We start from the raw sequence: 23,739 nt of genomic DNA, 5'->3' as shown, positions 1-23,739 counted from the left end.
CGAGCTAACATATTCAGAGCGCCGGCTTTATCAGCTTTGGCATCTCAGCAGACAAATATTAGCTGGCTGTTATCCGGGGCCATCCTCCCAAAATGGCATTTTCTTGCCTTCCGCACGAGGGGTGCCAGGAACTTTCAACATTGGGAACTTTCCATTGGAATTAACGAGAATTATTGGGAATAAGATAGAGAGATTTTTTAAATTTTGTTTGGACATTATTTGCTTGAGAATGTTTTAGCTCTCTAAACTTTTATTTTATTATTTTATCATTTTTTTTGTTTGTTTTATTTTATTTATGTATTATTTTTCTATTTTTTATTCTTCAATAAAAAAAATCTCCAGCAAGATCGCAATGTCTCAGCACAGGCACATTTTTGGGAGGGAAACATACTTTGGGTGAAGCGTGGGAGTGAGAAAGGGAGGGGGGGGTTAGGGTTAGCGGGGGTCCGCTAGCTCAGCAACTTCACGACCGAGCTCAACACAACAGCGGCATAATCATGCGAGAGGAAGTGGGTCAACTCCCCTCGCACGCTCCAGAAAGGAAAAGGACGGCCCATGACGAGGGAATTAATTAATCGGCGTGTGTGCTATCATCTTGCATTACGCCGCAAGATTAATGTTCCCACCGTGAGACAAAAAATTTGGACAGGAAGTCCAGTAACCATATGAACAACGAATAACAAAAAAAATAAGACTCGCTGACCAATAGTGCTACGTGGGCTCCCTCTAGTGGTATGCAAAAGAATCGCTGTATTACATGCTACTTTTGTTGAAAGAAATGATCAATGTACATACAAGCGAAGTTTACATTTACAAAATCTTACCCAGCTCGCCATTCTCGATGACTTCAAATGTGGTCCACGCGTCGTCGGCGTTAAAGGGGACGTCGCGCATGCTCAGCGCCGTCTCGGCCAGCTCCGCTGAACGCATGCTGGGCCAAACCTGGTAAGCGCACCGCGGATTTTTTTTTCCACCTTTGCTAAACTGAAATTCAAGTTCACGTGTTGCAATTCCAAACGGCCAAAATCAGTCGCCACAATATCCGCTTGCCAGAGGCAGAGCTGTACTGTGTTTGTTTGCAGATAAAAAAAAACACAAGCAATCGTGGCCATTTTACGTCTGCGTTTACGCACCTTGATTAGACAGCAATTCTCCGGCTGTCGCTTTTCCAAGTACACCTCAAAGATCAAGTCTCCAGCTGGCGAGAACTGTGGCCAGAAATGAATTTAAAAAAAAGTTTCATTGTTGTGAATATTCGGAGGACCCGAAAAGAAAATTATTTGATTCAAGTTTGTATCATTTCAGGCTTCAACCTAATTGGCCGATTAATTGGTTATGGGAATTTGATTCATCCGCACGGGTCACAGAGGGCGTCTCCAACATGCCAGAAAAAATAGCTAGATTGAAAAAAGGAAAAAAAAAGAGTAACACATCAATCAAACGTTCAGTAAATAGTTTCAGTTCTGTTGGAAGGAAAAACATGCCATTTTACGAACTGTCATTTTTTTGTCACCAGCTGGGGCCGCCGGGCATGACGTCTTTGGCAAAATAGGTTAACAGCCACAAAAGCCTCATTCCGCACGCTCCCGCCTCCTCCCGCCTCCACGGAGCCCGCCCCCCCCCCTCCCTCCCAATCCCACCGTGACCCGCGCCTCATTTCCCGGAAAGGCGCTCGGCCGAAAGGCTGATTTGCGAGATCCCGATGCATGCACGCAAATCAATACGCAGGCGCGCACAAACAAAACCCGAGCGTGGCTGATTTCCATTTGCCGAGATTGACTTACCGTGGTGTCCTTTTTGTCATTCCAGCGGGTGATGAAACTATTCTCCCTCGCCATCTGTTGCACCTGCTCTTCATTGACCTGTTGCGAGCGCATCGGTCGGGAATCAATTCAGAGTCGCTTCGGGAGGAAACGAAGAGGAAATAGAAGAAAACACTTTCCCGAAAAAAAAAAAAAACCAATTTTCGTGATTCACGTTTGCGGCAGATGAAAAACAACATCAAGTCGTTTATCACCACTAAATTCTGCTGCATTCTTTCTTTCGTGTGTTCTTTAAAATGCAAATGTATGGAATGCGAACGAGCCTCGATAAAAAAAAAAAAAAAATTGGATCTTGACGGGCTCTCAATGTTAAATGTCATTTTTTTTGTTAGTTAGATTTGCCTGCGATGGCTCCATTTGCGTTGTGTCAACATCTCCTGCTCAGCCTTCAGTGACATCACAAAAGTCATTTCGCACTCACACTGAAGAGCCTAACGTAGTTGTCGATGAGGTCGCGGACCACGCGGATCTCCTGCGCCGTCTGTCCCTGCGTCTGGAACAAGCAGGACGAGAAGACCGAGGCCAGTTTTTCACTTGGCATACCGTTGAGGTGGCAACACTGCTGAATCCTGGAGGACAAGACACAAAGGGGATCTAGTCCAAGTCCACTTCATTTTTGAAGAGAAGGAAATTGGTGTGAAAAAGAATGCTGATCTTTTTGCAAACTCATTGTCACAGAATAAGAGGACTCAATACCTGTACAGGTGTTGCAGTAAGGCATCAAGAGTTGCCCTGTTGGTTTTAGGCAAACTTTCAATAAAAGTGGAATACTTTTTCACTCTCAGGCTCTCATCCTCCTCATCTACAAAAAAAAAAAAAACAGCATATGCCAGAGGTGGGAGTAAGTCAAAAGAAAGTTTCAACTCTTAGCCTTCATGTTTCAGGAACGCCGCAAGTTACTGTGGCAAAAATCAAGTGCCCACTAAATGTGGAGAAACAGACTAACTGTCAAACCCAAGGCCCGGGGGCCAGATACGACCCGCCAAATCATTTGATGTGGCCCCCGAAGACAAATTGTGCATTGACTTCATGTGTCAATACTAAAATTATAAATTGTTTTCCCTTTTAAAAAATAGTTAGATAACTGCTAGATATTTTAAAAAATGCTAGAAATTAAAAAAATAAAATGTCAAATAGAACAACTTTTTAAAATATTTCAAATATAAAGAGTTTTTACTAGTCTCTGATTTCAAAACGAGTTATTCATCAGTTTGCCAATACTGTATAAGGCGTTGACAGTCATAATGCCCCTCCCAAGGAAAGTACGAGTACAATGCGGCCCACGACAAAAATGAGTTTGACTGAAATTCTTTTTTTTAAAAATGGTGTTTGAGTGTCGGTCACATACCCAAAGCCGCCACCCAGTAGGGATAGAGCTCCTTGGTCAAGAGCGCGTCTTCCGCCTGGGAGAAGAAGCTCTTCAGAGTGTCGGTCACATCCTCCAGGTGGCGCTCTTTGTCCCTCAGTTTGACATTCCGGGCATCCATGGTGAACTCCTCCAAGAGTTGGGCCACCCCTTTGGGATCGCCCGCCTGCTGGTAGACGCCCTGGTGGCATAAACCTGCCGACAGACGGACGTGTGAGCAAAAAGCCAAATGAATACCAAAGCGGATCTTCTCAACTAACCGTACTGCGTGACGAAAGCGATGCAACTCTCCACCACGATGGGGACGCCGTTTTTAGTGAGCTGCTGGTCGCCCAGCGCCTTGCCGTCATTGCCGGCCGCCTGCGTGATGGCTGAAAGCCACAGTTCGAAATCCAACGTGTTGAAACCGTGGATGTAAATGGTTCTGGAAAAAGTTTGGAAAATTTGCAGAGTCATCAAATAAAGTGATGCATTAAAACAGAGACCGCAAATGATCTCTAACGAGCTGGGCAATTAAGAAATTTGATCAATTTTCTTTTCTTCGATTTTTTTTTTTTTGCGGCTTTGCGTAGACTCGTAAGTATAATTCTTGCTAAGAGAAGGACGAGAGTGCCTCTAGTGGTGGAAAAAAAAGTTGTTGTTTTTTAATTTACCATGAACCAAGAAAGAAGCTAATTGCACTGAACATTGCCAACAAAATGTATCCACTGCCAATGTTGGACAAATATTTTTCAATTATTTCTACAAAAGGCAATTCAAGTTTTAAACTTGTGTGGTCAGCAGGAGAAATAAATCAAGTCGAGCCGAGGCAAATACCGCAAAGCAAAACTTGTTTTGAATAATATCATTGCCATTTGTTTTTTCAGTAAACAAAATAGCGGGGGGGAAAAAAAATTGATTGAAATGGGGTCGTTTATTTTATTTTGGCCGGCGGTCAACTCGACCCAGCTAACTAGCTCCCCGTGAGGCTTCATCAAGAACATACAAAGAAACGGCACTCGACCAGACGAGCTCCGAAAATGGCCTCGGAAAGGTCCAGCAAAGCTTTTGTGCCAAATGCCTCAATGAAGTGTTTTTTTTCTGCAGCGTACCTTCCGCTCTCCACCATCAGCAGCACTTGGATCTTCTCCTCGCCCTCGGTGTGGGTGGTGACAGCTGTAGCGGGCACCCAAAAAAAAAGCCAAGCAGTGAGCCAGCGAGAACTGACAAGTCGAGTCGACTCTTGCTGAACTCTTAGACAAGCCAGTCCGAAAATTGCTTCTTGAAATCTGACTTTGAGTCAGGTCATGTGACTCCTCCACCTGTGGGATTTGGACCATGATGCGAACTCCAGAACAAAGACGAGGATGACGAGGATGCTCCGGATTGGTTACTTGCGGTGTTTGTAGATAACACAATGTATAAAAATGTCAAAGTCATCAGAGATTTAGCACAGTTAATCACCGAGTGTCTGAAAGCGTTAAGCCGATTAGGCCGTTTTGTGCTGCGGGGGGTTATACAGATCTAATTTGCGCCCTATTAAAAGCTCCACTTAAGCTGTCTGGCAGGGGACTGTTTGCTTGTGGCAATTTTCAGGGAAAGGCAAAACAGCTTGATGATGTCGCCGTCACAATAGCTTGGGCGTCGCAAACTGGGATCCCACATTAGCGACTTGACCAAAAAGTGCATTTGGAATGATATTAACTCATTCGGTGCCATTGACGGTTCAAAGATATTAATTGGGTTGGGAGAGAATGAGGTAAATGAGGTGGACTAGGAATGAATGGGGATATATTTTGGGGGGGGGGCACTGGCGGAAATTTATCAAGGTGATTTAAATGTACTGGAAAATATAAATGTACTGCAAAAATTCAAACGGGACCAACCGAAAAGGATTTTTTTGTGGTTTAAAATGTTGATGGGAATTTGGAGAAAGTTGAAGATTGTTCCCAATGGAAAATTTGTGGATGGAAATGTAGATTTGGAAAACTGTAAATTATTTCAAAGAGAAAAATGATAGCCTGCAAGACCTGAATATTTTGAAATTTTTAAAACTGGCATGACGTGAATCGGATTCATTATGTGGAATTATCTCAAAATGAAGGGCAGAAGAATCATAAAGTAATTAATTAATTAACGTAATCGTTTGTGTCAAAAGTTTTGGAAACGACGCCAGAGCCTTACTGAGCTCCTGCAGCTGTTTGAGACGAAGCACTCCCTCATCTCCTTCCTCGTCGCCAGGGCCAAAGTGCAGGACGGATCCGGCCAGGATGAACCAGCCCGTCCTCCAGTGGTACAGGTCGTGACCCTCTTTGTAGAGGAGTCGGCCGATGACTTCGCTGTTCTCCTGCACCAGAGCTTCCGCTTTTAGTGGCACCAAGCACTGCCGGGGAAAGCAAAACATGGAAAGAAAAACGTCACCTCGTTCATGGCTCTCCTGCTACCGCGCTTCCTCGGCATCACAGCCAAGCAGAGAGGTGGCACATTTGCGTAGGAGGTGATTATGCCATGAAGAAAGAGATGAATACAAGTGAGAAAAAAAAAAGGAGAAAGGTCTGACCTTAGTCAGCGCCTGGATCCAATCACGTAGCGTGTCCTGCGTCTCGGCGCCGATGATGAGCGCCCGCGCCGAGCGCAGGTACACCTCCGCGGTGAACACGGGCCTGCCGGAGAAAACGCAAACATCTATCAAATGCTAATGTGCGGACATTTGCATTGGAAATACTTTACAGCGGCAAGCAGCGGTCAAAGACGTGAGCCCCGCATAATCTGCTGATAGAACAATGGCAAGTCCCATGACAACCGGGTCAGTCATTTTAAATTTAGAATGCAGAGTTAACAAATTGATTACAGTTCTGTTAATGCTTTGGACGAGAATATCGGCAAAAATGTTGATCGTTGTTTTCCAAAGTAAAAGAAAATGTTCGCAAATGTTTTACTCTGACAAAATCTTATATTTACTCTCGAGAGGCTGAAATTCTAAGGATTTGGAATGTTTTATTTTATGATTTATTATACTATTCGTTTGTTATTTTATTATTTATCATAATGTTATTATTTTTATTTTATTATTTTTTAATTTAATCAAACACGCACTCCAAATAATCATAATTTTGTCCATTAATTGATTACTTGCGGTGTTTGATTCATTTGTTTATTATCTTATTTTATTATTTTCATTTTATTATTTTTTCATTTTAATTAAACACAGACTCCAAATAATTATCATTTTATCCATTAATTGACGACTTAGACATGAATTTGTTTTATTCTCGTAGCCAAGAATTAGTATACGGTGGCCCCAAGTCATCACTTTGTGCACGTTCTATAAATATTGCGGCCACAATTAAGCAATATTTTCCCGTGTCATGTCTGAGGCTCCCTGGACGTTAGCAATCAGGCGCAGAAAGCATCTTTGTTAGTTCTTGGCCACCCCCGCCGCCGCCGCCGCCGCCACCGCCGCCTCCTCTGCGAGGCGCAAAGGCCACACTCCAGTTATCCTGCCGGTTAACTGCCGAGCGAGCGGGAGCTCGTGGGAGTGCGGCGAGCAGGCCCGTTCGGTGCCTGGTGTCAGGGTGTTTACGTGGCCCCGGTGTGACCCGGCGCCGCCTCCGCAGCAGGTGCGCCGGCGCTCGTTAGGAAGGGGCGGGGTGGGGGCGGTCCTGAAGGCCCTGCTGTGATGGACGATAGTGATGGCGGGAACGAGAGGATGGCCAAGAATTAGAAATGATGTACTATTCGGTGGGGGCAAATTGGGTCAAATGTGAGGATTACCGTATTTTCCGCACTATAAGGCGCACCTAAAAACCTCCAATTTTCTCAAAAGCCGACAGTGCGCCTTATAATCAGGTGCGCCTTATATATGGACCAATATTGAGCCACCACAGCAGGCGTGTCCAAAGTCCGGCCCGCGGGCCAAATGTATATATCTTATATATGGACAAAGTTTTAAAATGGGCCATTCATTGAAGGTGCGCCTTATAATCCAGTGCGCCTTATATATGGACAAAGTTTTAAAATGGGCCATTCATTGAAGGTGCGCCTTATAATCCAGTGCGCCTTATAGTGCGGAAAATACGGTAAATTGATTGGCTCCCAGTTGGCCAATCAAACGTTTGGAAATTTTTTTTAAAAATTCGAATTTCTTCATATATGAATGTCACCTTTAGTTTTCTTGTGCATGTTCACGCCTGTAAATTCTCCATCGGTCAACTTGAAGCTTTTGTCCCCTTCGTCATCCCGATACGGAGAGCGCCCACATTTGCTATGCCGCGCATTTGTCGCAGGCCGCCGCCGGCGCCGTGAAAGTCAGAATGGACCGAGTGCAAAGGGGGGGAAAAAAAAAAAAAGGTTGCTTTGCAAGGTTTTTAAGGAGTCTGAAGGTCACAATCGACTGCTTTAAAAAGGCGGCTGCTTTGAGGCAAAAGGGAGGAGAAAAAAAACTTATCAGCTGCCGACATGCTTCCTATGCATGCCGTTCCTCTGAAGTGGATTTGTATTATTCATAGTTTTTTTTTTTGGGTCCGAATTTTATTTCCGTGTCCTCTGCACCGTGCAAAAATGACCCCAACGCCGTCGTCCACCCATAGACTGCCGACGGGACCGTGTCATCTGCGGACGTTAGTATTCATGACCCGCAATAGACCCCAAAACTAAACTTTCAAAAGCCAATTACTACTTTCCTATTGACGGGCAATTTGCAAAAAATTGAGTTTGCCTATTTGCTGTTATTTCGCAAAGGCCGAAGCACTGTCTAATATAAAAATGTAGCTTGGATGAACTACGTTAAAATGAGTAGTGCTTTGCCGCCATCTTGTGGCAACGATAGGCAATTATCAATCGTTTTAGATTTTAAACGATTCAGTGCAGTGCTGAATCACAATCAGTAATAATTGTTTTGATCAATTGGCATGTGGGGAAACAAAGTTTAATGCACAATAAAATGCACATTGGTTTTATTTATTTATGTTTTCCTCCTCATGTTTTTAAATGTTTTATTAGATTTTGCACTGAGTTGATTTTCAATAGTTTGATGTATTAGAATATATTACTACGAAGGACTGCTTCTAAGTATTTGGTACTTTTTATTTTGGGTGCAGATTTTTTCAACATATGAGTCGTGGAATTTTCTTTGCAAAATTTGCGTTGCAAGCGTGAGAGGGTGGAGAGTGAACAATTCTCCCAAGAAATAAAATAAGCACAGGTGTTTGCTTCGAACTGTTTCTTGCCAATCCCAGTTGATGTGTACCATTAACTAAGCATAAAGGAAAAACGCTAGCTTAATGCTAACACACAATGCAAAACACCATAGACCAGCTAACAAAACTAGCATCAATGCTGCGGCTTTTGGCAAAGGATATTTGCAGAAGCTCAAGATCACTATTTTTTTGGTGTCTGAACTTTTTTTTAATATATTGTACTGTGATCCTACTTAGGAGAAAAAGTGTGTGTGTACTTGAGGAAGTTCTTTACTACGTCTGTCTGCTCCACTTGCAGGAGAACGACTCGAAAAGTTTTCCCGCAACAACTTTTTTAACTGGGGTGGTGACGGGGGGTACGCTTTGCCAAAGTAAACAGGAAATACGGCACTCGTAAAGCCCTGATAGGTCAGCGTTAAAGTGAATCATGCGCCAGCGAGCGATATGCTAATGCAACAAGCGTCGCGTGGAGGAAAAATGACACTGAAGTCTGTGTTTACTTGGTTGGGGGGGGTGGGGGGTAGCAGCGGGGGGTGGGGGGAGTAATTTGTGATTTACATAGGCAGTCAATTCTGCCGCAGTCCAATAAATGAGAAGAAATGCTTCCAAGTGCCTAAGCTGAGTGTGCACTGTGGGAATTAGGCTTTTAAATTGGTGTGAATGTACGTCAGGTCTTAGAAGCGGGGTGGGTGGGCAAAGTGTGGCTCGTGGGCATTATACGGATCGCTACGGTGCTTATTCCGCTTTCGAATTTTTAACTGATTTGAATTAAATCAACTGCAACTAATCAATAATATTTTGTAAAAGAAAGAATTTTACGTGCGATGCTTTGATTTTACGCGTGCGCTCGTACCCCGCCACGGTCATGGTCTCGGCGTTGCTGATGGCCAGGCTGACCACGTCTTCGACGGCCACCCTTCCGGCCGCCGTCGGACTCTGGACGCTCTCGTAGTAGCTCAGGAAGCCGCCCTCCAGCGTGCACCAGCGGCGCGCCGTCTCTGCAAAAACGCAAACGTCATCTGTTGCTCCAAATCGTCCAACAGCTTCACTCAAAAAACGATGCTTGCTAGCATGCTAGCAAGTACTACTTTGAAGTCATGCTAGCGGTTGATGCTTTGCCGATTGACTGTGCTGCTACTGACCGGTTAATAAACCAACGTAAATGTCAAATTAGGGTTTGTAAGTTTAGGATGACTGTGCTCCACTTTTAAAATAAAAAGGACTTTTCAAACCCACGTTGAGGACAAAAAAAAAAACGTTTTGAATTGATGCCACACGGTTCCCGCGCCGGTCCCTATCAAAAACACATTGTCGTCTTTCACCAGCGTCTGACTGGGCAAATTACACATCCAATGAGAATCAAGTTCACACCTAATTTTGGATTTTCAAAGTCATCTGCCATCTGTTTCTTGGGCTCTTTGTTGTGCTGCAAACAAACACGCTCACACAGAGAAAAACAAACTCGGCGCGCGCCACCGGCGCCCCAAACCTCCCACTGTATTGCTCTCATGAATATGCTAATTCTTGCGCGGCACTTGTGAAGGAGCGGATGGCGTCCCAATAAAAGTGGCTGCGACTGGCTTTTTCAAGGAAAAGGATGTGACAAGCACAAGGACGCCGTTCACCCTTGCACCGACTCTCAGTTTCCGCGTCGGAATGGGACAGACTTGAAAAGTGCCACGTGGCTACGCGCCGCAAAAGAAGGGAACAAAAAAACAAAATGCTTCTAGGACAATAAAACACAAACAGCAGCCGCAAGAGAGTCATCATCATCTCCGGGCGGCGCGCGGAACAGGAGGGCCGTACTCCCGGAAGTTTTTCGCTCGAGAATAGACGATAATTCCACTTTCATGTTGAAAACGTTCCACTTTTGATTTGAAAAAATATAACTTGATGCTCAGAATATTACAAATGACTCCGGATAAGCGGAGAAAAATGGATGGGTGGATGGATGGCTTTAGAAAATAAATATTAGGCTAGTTATAATGAATCAGACTCAAAAATTTAGTTTGTCAAATCATGACTATACACGTCTTTCTTTAATATTAGCACTAATGTAAACTATATCCAAAATTGGTTTTTTTGGTCAACCTACATAACAAAATAAAAATAATTAAAATAATAAATAATGAAATAAATAAATAATCAGATAGTTCTTGCAATATCAGCAATAATGTCAAAACGTTTCTCAAATATTACGACTCACCTCCATTAACTTTCCCTTAAAAACTATACAACTGTTTTCTTGTAGTAATTTTTTCGTCAACCTCAAAATGAAAACACGTTCCAAAATTTTAGAATGTATTTCAAAAACACGCTATGCAACATTATCCTTGCAATACTAATCTCAAGAATGTGTTGACCTTTGACCTCAATCGTAGAATTCCAACAACATTCTTACAAGTACTTATCACCAGAATATGCAAACGTACTCTGTACCATTACGATTTAACTCTCAAACTGCCTCAAAATTGTGTGATTTTTAAAAATCAATTTTTTTCCTCAAACTATTTGTTATGAAGACTTTTGCTTTTAAATGTGACATGACGTCAAAATTATACAACCATTTTTCTGTGTCTTTTCCCATTTGTGTGGAAATGGGACAGATTTCGTAATTTTATTATTGTAAAAGTGGGGCTGGCTACTCGCTGCAGGCTTTTAAGAAGAAAAAAAAAAGAAAGTCTGCTCTTTGAGACTAAAACGCCAATAGCCGCCGCTAACGAGTCATCATCTCAGAGCGGGCAGGCGTGCGATATTTCAAACCGCCGCCAATGACCGTGTGCTTCGCTGCAAACATGTCCCCAGATTGTAGCGCTTTTAGTGAAAATGTCAAGTCCATTTTTTTTCTGCTCTCTAAGTGCTAGTCGCGTGCTCATTTTGCCTCGGCTCCCTCCGTCCCCGTTCTAATAACCAAATTTGTAATAATCACCGCTCTCCCGCCGTCGTCATCTTAAGAGGCGCGCTTGATTTCCCAACAGCTCTGCCTGGTCTTATTAAGGACTTTAAATTATGTATGAATGGGCAAGTGGAGGGTTGGTAAATGTGCCCACCAAATTTGCAAGGTACACACGTAACTGGCAAGGCCAAATGTGAACATTTTCAGCCCTGATTATCTCTAAAAGATTATCCGGAGGGCTGATTTTTTCCTTCTCAGTCAGCTCAGGAAACGGTCAAGGGCTGACGCTCGGAAATGTTAATGGCGTGCACGCAACATGATAATTGGGCCGAAGGTGAGCGTTTTTTCTTTTGATCAAAGTCAACAGATGCCTTCTTATTGGATGCCAGTAAAGTTGAACCTCAGACTTTGAACGGCTCCAGGTTCGAACAAATTGGAGTTTGAACCAAAAAGCCCAGAAACCGAACGGAACATCGGACTCCGAACAGCTTTCCGAGCCGGGTTGAGGTTAGCCGACGGCGTCTCCGCGTCCCGAAGCAACTTTCGGTACGGCTCGACAAGCTAAAACGCGTCTCGAGGCTAGCCGACGGCGTCTTCGCGTCCCCAACCGTTCCCAAGACTAGTTCATGCAGTATTCTTATTTTAGTATTCTTATTTATTTATTTGTTTTATTCTGCTTACTTGAAAAGATATCATGTATCAATACAGCCATAACTCATGATAAGTGGCTAATTATTATGCTAAAAGTGTCCGTTGTTGCTATGTCAGAATAGTCAGAACAGATTATGGGGCAGAATTTAATCCGACTCGCATCAATTTTCTGGGATAAATTACGGTCAAAGTCAGAGGTTCAACTGTACAATAAATTTCCAGCGGTGTGAGCTGTTAGCACAATAAAAATGGTAAGAAAGGTTTACAGGCTAATGTTTAGCCAAACTTCTTCCATTTCTTCTTCTGGTCATCCATATTGCCCTGTGGCGCCACGTTGCACCCCACAGGTCGGTTGTGGTACTACACCAGATATTCATTGTTCCTGTATATTTGTTGCAGTGTGTGGGTTGATCGGGTTTGGCAATTTTTGTTTTCTCTTCATGAGTGGGGTCGCTCACATTTAAAGAAAAAATTTAAAAAATCAACAAAGATGTCAAAACTCCCAATGTTGACGATATAAGCCTTCCTTTGGCACCATTTTTTTGTTGCTTTCTATGGCTTTACACAGCAGCACAATAATGGGAACAATAGCACCTGATTTGCAATCAAGCAGCTGTTCCGACTTCCAGACGGCAAAGACCCCCATGGCCGATCAACTCTCCACGGGGGTCCCCCGACTAACCCACCAGAGATGAAATCTGCATTTTCCTCGCCTCCGAAATGGGCCAATTAGCCGGCGAGAGAAACCGAGAAGCTCCTGTTGGAATTTTGACAACGAGGAACGTCTATTCGGGCTAATCTCTCACTTTGAGACGTTCAATAAATGCTTAAGTGTGCAAAATGAGCTAGCTGATGAGACTAATCGACACAATCAATATGGCCGTTATACCCGGCCGTCGTTCATCAACATTTAAGAAGAAATCACACCGAGTTTGCCAAACAAACCCAACTGGAATGAACCGGCACCGGGTTTATGTCGGCGCTCATTAGCAAAACAGACGACAACAAAGCCACAGACAAACACCTATAGAAAGAACTAACAATGTTGTGGGGAAGAGCGAAGCCACCGGCGGCCATCTTGAGATGCCAATCTCAAAGCCTGCCTAACTTGAATAGATTGATTTCCTCATTTTCTGTTCCTATGGCAAAAAATCCACCGTTTGCGCCAATAACTCTGGAAAAAACATTACACATTTCCTCGCTAAGGACAACATTTTTAGTTTTCACTTAAGCTTGAGCACGGCCTGAATGTTGATTTTGTTTTCGTCAGGGTTCCTTCGAGGTTGCAAAGCCAGATATTCGCCAACAATTTCAATCGTCGGGGACAGTTCTCGTTTGCCACCGTTTGCAACCTTTTAGGAACCCCGGTGAATGACCAACATCCGCTCCGAGCGCAAACCCGGTGAGGCTTCATCCGACTGCCACTTTAATATTCGCCTGAACCATCAACAATGAAATGAAAGTAAAGCCCATCGGGACAAATGTTATTATATTGAGGAAATGTAGAACGGTGTTTTCAGCGAAAAAAAACAACAAAAGTTGTCTGTCAGCCACCTGTTGCTCACTCGTTAACTGCCATTGACGACTATAGACGTCCATTTTAACTGGACTGGCACTGAATGAGTTAAAAAAAGAAATACTGCCAGGTCCGTTCTACATACTATGCCGTGGTCATGACCCCGCCCCCGTGGCCCCCTGCCAATCATCTGCCTATCTATCCACTGAAGACATTGTCCGTGACAGCTTGTCAGAGAGCTTGAAATGAAAGTTGAAACGATGAAAGTGTTGCGAGTCCGAGACAAATTACAGCCTACGGACAGAGGAGAAAAAAAAAAAAAAAAACACTATTACTTTGGTACCTTGAATGAATTCAAACGTCATGAATCTATTCCAGCACTCCAAATAACTTTCAATTTTTGTCCTCGGGCAACATCAGGGCCATGAAAATAAAAGGGGCCTTAGAAAGTCTATTTTTTGATTGATTTATTTTGAGAACAATGTGTCGTGCTGATGCTGCCCCAACTAGCCTGAATTGCTCACTTGTTAACTGCCATTGACGACTATAGACGTCAAACATCCATTTTAACCCGAGCTGGCACCGAATGAGTTAAAAACAAAATGTATCCACTTTCTAAGTCATTTCTATTTATTTTCCGAGCGTGCAGGGGCCGCTCTCTAATCTCACAGCGAAGGACGTACATCGTGTATTAGGACGATTGTCCAGCACGTACGGTGAAAAAAATAAAGTGTCTTTATTGAGCCCCGAGCGCACAGCATGAATTATTCAGATCCGAGGTGCATCTATAGACCTTCAAAGCATTAGCCGTCCCGGAGTAGCTCACTCAAAGCAGCACTCGCCTGTATGGAGACAGGTTTTTGGATGCGAGCCCTGATGTCCTTTGAGCGCTAAAAGCACGTTTGGAGACGTTTTTGTGAAATGTCTAAAAATGTTCCCGACTGATCCGATTTCACAAGACAAGAGAGTGACGATCAAATGGCAGTTGCCAAGTGATCTGCTCACTTTCAGGCTGGAGATTTTGGATACGAGAGCACCTGTCTTTCCATTTTGCCGTTGATCAGTCAAACGAAATCAGCGGCCATTTTGGAGAGCTGTTTGAATGTGCGTAGCGGCCTCGGTGTAGCAAGTCGCTTCCACACAGTGTCCCGCATGTACATGATGTCCTCTTCTGGATTCTTCCACATTCCTTCCTCCCCCTTAACGGCGCAAAAGCCCTCCACCCCCCGAAGGCAGTATCCGAGTGGGCTCCCTCCGCCAATTAGCCGCCAGCCCCGGGGACACTCCAGCTGTTTGCAGAGGTGGGACCACTGCGGAGCTGCAGCGGCTGAGGGAATCGGAGGCACTTCTTAACTAGCTCGGAAGGGAAAAGTTTCCCAAGTGCCGCCGCCTTTTTCAGGTCAAACTTATCTTAAGTCAAATGTCACCCATTCTGAGGCGTTTACATGATATTGCACATGGCCGTCGTTCCCACGACATGAAGGAGAGGTTGTCATGGTTTTTAATTGCTATTAAAACATTTATAATATACTGAATTTTATTTTAGTAAGTCCTTGCGCAACTCGATGAAAAGGGCCATCAAAATCGGCAAATACTATAAATCAGCGTACATATATTGATGGTGGCTTTGCGATTTGCAAACTGCATACTACTCCGATATTTTTCCGATCTAAATTCGATTCATTGTTGAGGAATGCTTTTCAATCGGGCTTGTTATTTATGACTTTGAATTGGCAACACGGGCAGCCGTCTGAGCATTGCCAGCTTCCGCGGGACCTCCATCGATTGTTGTGACCTGGATGTTTGGCTTTGGGATTAAACGATTGCCAGTTGGACAGCTGACCGGCCGACACTGAGTGATCGATGAGCGCTTAAGTGGAGCGGACCCCTGACCACGGCGCACTTCATCGAGGCTTCGCCGACCGATTGACGGGTCTTGTCGGGCCGCCGCGGCGACACGTCACGCCGCCACTCACCGTCTCCCCTGCGCCGGTCCGGCAACGTCCGGCCTTGGCCCGAGGAGATGAACAGGAAGCCGTCCATGAAGCGGGACCTCTCCGATGACAATGTGTTTTCCGACCAAGGATCAAGTCTTGGGAAATCTGGTGGGCGAGAAAACCACGGTGAGTGATTTATTCTTAACTCTTGACGCAAATAGACGTCAACGGCAGTGATTGACGAAATACAACTTGGACGTCTATATGCGTCGATGGCAGTGAATGAGTTAATCCTCAAGAATATTTACACACGCACACAAATAAGCAGGCAGACTATATAGAAGTTACACTGGAGGTCCAGAAATATGGAGGGACGAGTGTTTGATGGCCTCAGCTTCTGATAACAGGCTTGTTAAAAATGACATGGAGGGCGACCTTGAAAAACAAAAAATAATCGCACAATAATGAGGGATTATATTTAGATTATTTTTCAAAATCATTTAGTCTATCCCAAATCTACGGTAGCATATGTAATGTGCTTAAAGTCGTGTCGATGTCATAAATCCACACGCTCCTTCCGAATGCAAATAAGCCACAGTATGCGCTGTAACAAGCTCGCTTGCAAACAGCCCCCGCGGGCCACGAAAGGCGGCCTCGCTTAAGCCGGGACTCGGATGTCTGCGGGGGCGTCGCTGGAAGAGCCCGGCCTCCGCCGATTGGCCCCGTCCGTCCCCGGCGAAGGGAGCCCGACATGATGGAGTGCTCAATTAGCCATCTGGTCGCCCGTGGCAACCGCCGCAAAGCGCTACCTCGCCAGCCGCTGACAGCGAGGCCGCGAAGATGCCGCCGTGCAAGAATCGGGCCACACATAATAAATGCCGCTATAATTGGCTACATGTGTAAGGCAGGCCTGCTTATAATGATAACATGGAAGGCAACATTCTGGACTGAGGGCCCTCCAACCGTAGTGGACTTGAAAACAAACCATCCAGAGCCACGAGAAAAAAACTGAAAATCAAAAAGGGCTTGAAACTTAGCATTGTCCACAGAACCTCACAACTGAGATATATATATATATATATATATATATATATACACTACCGTTCAAAAGTTTGGGGTCACAAAATTGTTTGGGTGACCCCAAACTTTTGAACGGTAGTGTAAATATTATTATAATAAAATATTATGAATTAAATATTATAAATTATATCTTATATTTGTATAAGATTATAAAAAATCTATGAATATAAGTATACATATATATTATAAGATTTTTTACACAGAAGATTATATATATAATCTATAAATAATTATCTAAATAAATAAATACACTACCGTTCAAAGGTTTGGGGTCACCCAAACAATTTTGTGACCCCAAACCTTTGAACGGTAGTGTATATATATATATATATATATACACATATATATACATATATATATATGCCGCTGCATGCAGTGACAACTCCAAAGCAGGCCGTTCACGCCACCTTTTTTTTTGCTTGCTCCTAAATTATTTTTGTCTCATCCTCCTCCGAGCGCCACGCGTTCTGTCAACAGCTATCGCAGCGTTCGCCGTGTCGAAATTAAAGATGGCCAGCGCAGCGACGTGGTCACACGTTTGCTGTGCCAAAATAGATTCGTTTCTTCATTTGCACACTGGACGTTTTTCAGTTTGTCTGTTTGTTTGTTTGTTTGTTTGTAGATCCAGCGAGAGAAGAAAAACAAAAGAATTTAGCACTCATAAAGAAATAGAACAGCCGTAGCTGAAAGCCTTTGACTGGGAGGGATGGAGCCATCATTGAAGCCGCCCCAGGGATGACATCAACCCCCCCCCCCCCGCCCCCCCTTCGTCTTTCAGCGGAATGTTCATTTGCAAACAACATCCCAAGGTGCAAGCAGGTGCGAGCAGGTGTAGGGGCGAGAACGAGGCCCGTGGGGGGGTTGGGCCACAAATAAGTCGCGCCGGCGGCAGAGGAAAAATAATTTGCAAGCCGGGGGAAATAGCATCGGCATGGACTTTGTATTTACCCAAGAGCTTGTTCTGATGCAGGAACTCCATCTGCAGCCTTTGGCCGGCGCGCTGGGCCAGGAGGTACGGCGTGGAGCAGGTCGGGTCCCCGGTGGCGCACATGACATCTGCGCCGCTGAAGAGCAGCTCCATGCTCCGCAGCACGTCGGGCAGCACCACCGCGCCACAGAGCGCCTGGACGCACATCAGAGCACAAGCGACGGTCGGTGGACGTCCGTTTCTGGCCACCGACTAAGAGAAGTGTCACGAAGTAATCATCTTTGCAAGACAGAGTTGAAGTCAACCAGCAAAGAAGAGTAAAAAAAAATCAAAAAGTAAGAATAAACAATTGGTGAAAACGCAGTTGCATAAGTGTGCACACCCTGGCGTGTTCAGAATTGAGCGTTTGGCACACCGCTGCCATTATTTGTAAATTATAAATAATTATAAATTATCATTATTTTGAAAGTTATTCGGGTCGTCATTTTATTTTGATGACAAAATGCTGACACTTCAACAGGGGGGTGTAGACTTTTCCTGTCCACGGTATCGCATCTGATTGAAAGCCAGGCTGCCCGAGGACAACGTTTCCATAAAACGCCGGCCTCAAAGTTAGGATGAAGTTCTGCACGCTGATCTCACAAGAGAAGTTAAAATAAGATCACATTTGAATATTTCCTGCGCGACTCATTAAATGGCTAATCTTTTCTGGGAGAAACTAAGGAGCGGGGAATAGAATGACAAGGAGCAGGACAAATGGGCCGCGTGAAATATAATGACACCACTTTAAAGAGCGAGGTCAGGTAGAAGAACGGCAAGACGGTAGGTCCAAATGGACTATTTGTGTTTGCTGATGCGCCGCCGCATCCGTGAGTTCAAATCTATCTTCAGCCTAGATGAACAAAGTGTCAATACTTTCCTGGAATTGGGTTGCCATTTTCCACCTGCAAACGTTGAAGACAAAAAGGAAAAATACACCCAAAAAAATACTCTCTTTTGTCTCATGTCGTCATTTTGCCAGGCGGAGCGACTTTTCTCAACACAAAGCCACGTCGGAGAGCGCTTTGTTAAAAGGCTTCATCCGTCACAGGCACGAGAAGAAAAGCAGCCAGTCGAGTCGGGAAAACTCCCCCCCCCCTTTCCCGCATCCGTCTCTTCCCATCAATCGACTTCATTGATGCAACATTGTGGACGATGACCCGCGACAAAGTGGATCCACCGGCAGCGAATCTCAACGAGCAACCTTTTGCCTTTCATGCAACTTGGCCCCGAGTAAGGAAGCGGCATCGATCGGCGTCCGAGCGAGGATGCCTACAAAGGCCTTATTGAGCAAACACCTGAAAGAACCACAACGAACTCGCAAAAGGCCACCCAAAGTTAGGACTGAAACCTTTTCAAATTATTTTTTTTTCCACCTCAATAAGCGATTTGTTTTTCAAGGACCATGTACTTTTTATTAATCTGCATTATGAATGATACACAATTTATCCATCCATCCATTTTCTGAACCGCTTAGTCCCCACGGGGGTCGCGGGAGTGCTGGAGCCTATCCCAGCCGTCATCGGGCAGTAGGCGGGGGACACCCTGAACCGGTTGCCAGCCAATCGCAGGGCACACAGAGACAAACAACCATTTGCACTCGCACTCACACCTAGGGACAATTTGGACGCCGGGCAGAGTTTACTGGCCTCATTTTACACGAATATTTCGAAGGTTAAATAGAATTAGTCGAAATATGATGATGGCCGTCAATTAGACGTGGATTTTCACTATTGGCGGGTTGGACCAGTTTCTATCTCTCACGAATAAAAACAAAACGACCGTAGCATTTGTTTAGTAGCTAGTTTTGCTAGCCTCTTTATAGCATTCAGCTAGCACTATTGGCGAGTGGGACCAGTTTCTATCCCCCACGAATATATATTCTGTCAAACGACCGTAGCATTGACGCTAGTTTTGTTGGCCTCTCCGTTTTGCATGGTATGTTAGCATTAAGCTAGCACCATTGACCAGTTTCTATCCCCCACGAATATATATCCTGTCAAACGACCGTAAGCATTGACGCTGGTTTTGTTAGCCTCTCCATCGCGTTTTGCATGCTATGTTAACATTAAGCTAGCTGTTATAATGCAAAATTGCATTGTCGAATTGTCTTTGCTTTATGCACACTTAAATCCTTGAGCACAAAAAAAAAAAAAACATGTCGAGGTGTCACTGTATGTAAAAATGTGCACAGGAGTCGTCACAAAACACGTCAAGGGTCAGACGGCGCATCTGACGCCGGCTGCCCTTCTCCCCTATCATTTCTACAAAATGACCTTGCGTGTCACGGCAATTACTGGTGGGATTTGCGCGCACGCGTAACGACAAAAAGAGGTCCTTTGACGCTCTCTTCTCTAGGTCACGCCGCCTGCCGAGACTCGCCGGAGGTCACCGCGATATGAGCTTCTAATGGGGGCCGTGGGAATAGGAGAGGAAGACGCAAAAAATTTGGGAAAGCAAAGACGAGTCCATAAGATTCTACGTGGAGGACTGAATGTTGTCAGTAGTAATAATTGATTGATTCATAATTGCTTACAAAATAACCGAAAAGCCTTTTTTGACGCCGATGACGCTTGGACTCGGAGAGAATTTCTGTAAAAAGTTGAAGCCGGGCTGCCTTTGATGAAGGAGGCGGGCGAATGCGATCAGACATAAATCACTTGCATTTATCCGAATTGTAACGTGACAGTCGAAAGAGTCACCCGCCCGCTATACACGCCGACCCGGCGAATCCATAAACGTCTTTGGTGCCGTCTCTGGACTCCCCGAGGAAGAGGCTTTTTGCGTGGTGCTAAATAGATCCGACGCGCAACTAAGACGAGACGTCCCGTGAAATTAGCTTCACCGGCGATGCTTATGCTGAGAATTTGTCTTTTTACATACATCGCTTGTGATTTATGAACACGCGCTGTGATCTTGCGGGGTGATTTTTCAAGCGCTTGCGTAAGGTTGATCCCGTCCAAATCTGTCGCGGTCGCTTACAGACGCTTTCTAGTCTCTTTGATCGTTGTCGTTTGCCAGCGGTGGAGTCACCGATTCACGAAATTTCAGTCGGACAATGGAAGGTTTTGACGGTTTGGGGAATATTTAGGGCACGGGTGTCAAAGACAAGGCCCGGGGGGCCAGATGCGGCCCGCCACATCATTTTAGGTGGCCCGCGAAGACAGAAATTTCCAAAATTTCAAATTGTTTTCACTTTAAAAAAAATGGAGATATTGTTAGCAATTTTCATTTTTTGAAATAATTTCTATTTTTAAATATTTGATTTCAATATTCTATTTTTAAATATTCGGACAGTTTTTATTATGATTTTAAAATTGACCATTTGAATGGCCCAAACTATGATGCGGCCCGCCACAAAAATAAATTTGACACCCCTGATTTAGGGTTTTAAAAAGTTCACCTTGTTGAGCTGCTCCGAGTCATGAAGGTCCTCGAGGACTCGGCAGTACTTTCTCTCCCGATACTTCCTGCGGACGAAAGTGGCGCGTTGCTCGTCCGAAGCGCCGGCGCAGAGCTCTTCCTCTGGGGGCAGTTGGGCGGCCCAGAAAGTGTTGGCCTTCTGGTTGCCCACTTCCAAGAAGAGCTGAGCGGGTGAGGAACCACACAATGGACAAAATGTCGCCGTGTATGACGTGGGTATAAATGTGCTACCTCCACCAGCTCGTTGCTCCAGATTCCGGTGTCCAGCTTCAAGCTGCGCACTTTGGAGATGTTGTGGCCGAGCGAGCGGTGCTGCCCTGGCGGCGTTGGAGAAGAAACAGACGCGTTTTAGTCCCCTCGGCGCTGCTTAATTGCAAATGAACGAGACGCCGTTCATTGCTAATGAATCATGAGTAATTCATTGGGTTTGCTCGGCGGCCTGTTTATCCGGCCGAGCGGCTTCTCGGGGGTCGCTAGTGGCCGAAGTCCCGTGAATAATACATGAGACGGGGGAAACGTGCGAATGATTATACGGCGAGCGATGGCGGCGGGCGCGGACGGAAATTTGTCTCAAGTAGAGCAAGCTGCCTGGCGTGACACAAATTGAAGGCAACAAAAACAACTTGAAAAGCAGATGCTAAGAAGCAAATAGCCATAATTGAAGCCCGCTCGGAAAATGTTTACACGAGCCGACGTTCATAGTTCAAACTAGCGGTTCTGAATTTTTTTTTTTACTAACGACAAAAAATACTCGGCTCTCCAAATACGTGACATACGTGTATACGGCAGCAGCGACTCTCGCCGATACGCTTTAACGACGCGCCGAGCATCCAGAGCGCGACATTAACGCTTGTTGTCGAGGAAACGGAGACGGCGAGCGTGTCGGTGCGCGACGGTGGCATCCGAACAGGCCAAATGTCTTCATCTTTCCCGGAGAAGCTCGACAGACGACAAAAAAGGGCATTCCCATCACGCCGCCTCGCCCAGCAGAAAGGCCAAGCGGCCACACATTTCACCCCCAATTAAAAAGTTTTCCGGGCGACTGCAGTGACAGTACACGAGGCGAGGCTCTATTTCCTCCTGCGGAATTATCCTGTTCGCTCGGTGCCAAACGAGTCAAACTTTTATTACGCTGTGCTAAAAATAAAGCGGAAAATGTGTTGACAGGGGGTGATGTTATTAAAAAGAAAACTCCTAAGGAACACTCAGCCATAATAGAAATAACAAGCCAAATATGGTTTGAGGGTCAGTCCAGAATTGTTGAACATGTTTATACTCTTGAGGAGTAGTTTTAAGTTGTAATGACAGTGTTCGCCACTAGATGGCACACAGCCCTTCAGCAGGGGTGTCAAACTCATTTGCGTCACGGGCCGCATCGCGGCTATCGGAAGAGCCATTATGATTGTCAACGTCATCTATATACAGTATAGGCTACAAAACAAACTGACGAATAACTAGATTGAAATGAGAGACTAGTAAAAACTGTTCAAATATTTGAAAAAGACGAATGGTAATAAAAATTGCTAGCAATATCTCTAATTTACAATTTGTAATTTTAGTAATGATACAAAGTTGATGCAAAATTTGTCTTCATGGGCCATATAAAATGATATGGTGGGCCGTATCTGGCCCCCGGGCCTTGGGTTTGACACCAATGCTTCAGAGCAATTCCAATACAATTTCCTCACCAGAGATGAAGATTGGGCCATGATAAATAGCTAGAAAAAAAAAAGTAGTCTTCCGGGTAAAATATAAAGCAGATGATATGTTGATTATTATTTCAAACAATTTCAACCACCCGAAAAGTTCACCAGTTGACAGATTCACCGCTAAAGAGTGTTGCTAATGTGCACAATGGCGGCCGATGGTACGGGTGAGTCGGCCAGACTATTTTTTTGACATGCAGGACAAACACACGATAACAAGTAACATCATTTTACAATCTTTCAGTGAGTTGATTATTATGAAAATATGCACAAAATCATCAATTTTGGGGTTATTTATGCGAGAGCCCTTGGCACGAGAGGGTAAAAAATATTTTTGTTGTTTTGTCTTTTTATTTTAAATAAAAACAACCAGAAAACAATTTTGATAGAGAAGAATAAGCCATTTCAATTTTGGGGGAGGATTTTCACGGGTTTGGCCAGTAAGCAAAAGTTACCCAAAATGGACCATTGCCGACTCTAAAAAGGCAAGTCAACTAATGGAAATGTGATGGCATGAAAATTCCCCACATCAGACGATTAAAATTAATTCGCTTTTGCAGCGAGAAGGCGACCAAAAGCCAGCCTGGGATCATTTCTACCATTAGCTTTCTCATTACTTCTTCCCTCTTCCTCTTGTTCAGCATTTCTCTTTATTGTCCGTGACATCAGAGCGCTAATTAGAAGTGCGGCAAGTCATCGGTATTCCAGATGGAGCGCCGTCTAATTTAAAGGGGAGCGCCGGTCTGCCGGCCAGCCGAGCGGCCGCGCTTCACGCTGGCGCTCTCTCTCGCCGAGCGTGTCGACCAAATGTAATATTAAACACTCCGGCAAATGAAATCATTTAAGGGTGTTTGAGAAGGGATGTTGGAGATCTGATGGCTGGCAATTACACGGGCTCTGCAAGAGGTGAGGTGAGGAACGGCTTTCAAAGTCGTGGCTCTCGGGCACGGAGCCACAAGTAGGCAGGCGTGGAGGGAAGGTACACGTGCGCCGAGCCAGTTTAAGATTCCGATACTGTTGAGTGTCATACCAATTAATTCATTGCAAGAAAAAAAAAAATGGTGAGCCGTGATTGGTCGGGACCTGGCAACTGTGATGTTATTTTTAGCCGACAGCAAATGCCAAAATGGCAAAATGTTGAGCGTCCTACTAATTAATTCATTAATTGCGAGCGTTTGGTTAAAAAAATAAAAGAAG

The 23,739-nt window shown here is 44.7% G+C and overlaps 1 protein-coding gene across 1 annotated transcript in view; it reads right to left on the bottom strand.

Annotated features, from left to right (window-relative positions):
- The window catches only part of zmp:0000000660 (arf-GAP with Rho-GAP domain, ANK repeat and PH domain-containing protein 2), a 53,487-nt gene that overhangs the window by 6,032 nt on the left and 23,716 nt on the right, over window positions 1-23,739 (bottom strand). The window contains exons 12-26 of the mRNA XM_037261735.1: window positions 21,068-21,153; window positions 20,817-20,999; window positions 17,395-17,569; window positions 15,406-15,531; window positions 9,220-9,364; window positions 5,729-5,831; window positions 5,353-5,551; window positions 4,281-4,344; window positions 3,450-3,613; window positions 3,172-3,384; window positions 2,520-2,625; window positions 2,245-2,392; window positions 1,785-1,862; window positions 1,134-1,208; window positions 825-942 (exon numbers count right to left, since the gene is read on the bottom strand). Of these exons, the coding sequence (XP_037117630.1) occupies window positions 825-942; window positions 1,134-1,208; window positions 1,785-1,862; window positions 2,245-2,392; window positions 2,520-2,625; window positions 3,172-3,384; window positions 3,450-3,613; window positions 4,281-4,344; window positions 5,353-5,551; window positions 5,729-5,831; window positions 9,220-9,364; window positions 15,406-15,531; window positions 17,395-17,569; window positions 20,817-20,999; window positions 21,068-21,153 (1,983 nt within the window). The remainder of the gene's footprint in view (window positions 1-824; window positions 943-1,133; window positions 1,209-1,784; window positions 1,863-2,244; window positions 2,393-2,519; window positions 2,626-3,171; window positions 3,385-3,449; window positions 3,614-4,280; window positions 4,345-5,352; window positions 5,552-5,728; window positions 5,832-9,219; window positions 9,365-15,405; window positions 15,532-17,394; window positions 17,570-20,816; window positions 21,000-21,067; window positions 21,154-23,739) is intronic.

This window comes from Syngnathus acus, chromosome 10 (assembly GCF_901709675.1).
Source record: "Syngnathus acus chromosome 10, fSynAcu1.2, whole genome shotgun sequence".
Classification (NCBI taxonomy): domain Eukaryota; kingdom Metazoa; phylum Chordata; class Actinopteri; order Syngnathiformes; family Syngnathidae; genus Syngnathus; species Syngnathus acus.
Note: the sequence above shows the minus strand (reverse complement) of the source record. Positions and strands in the feature narration are given on the sequence as shown.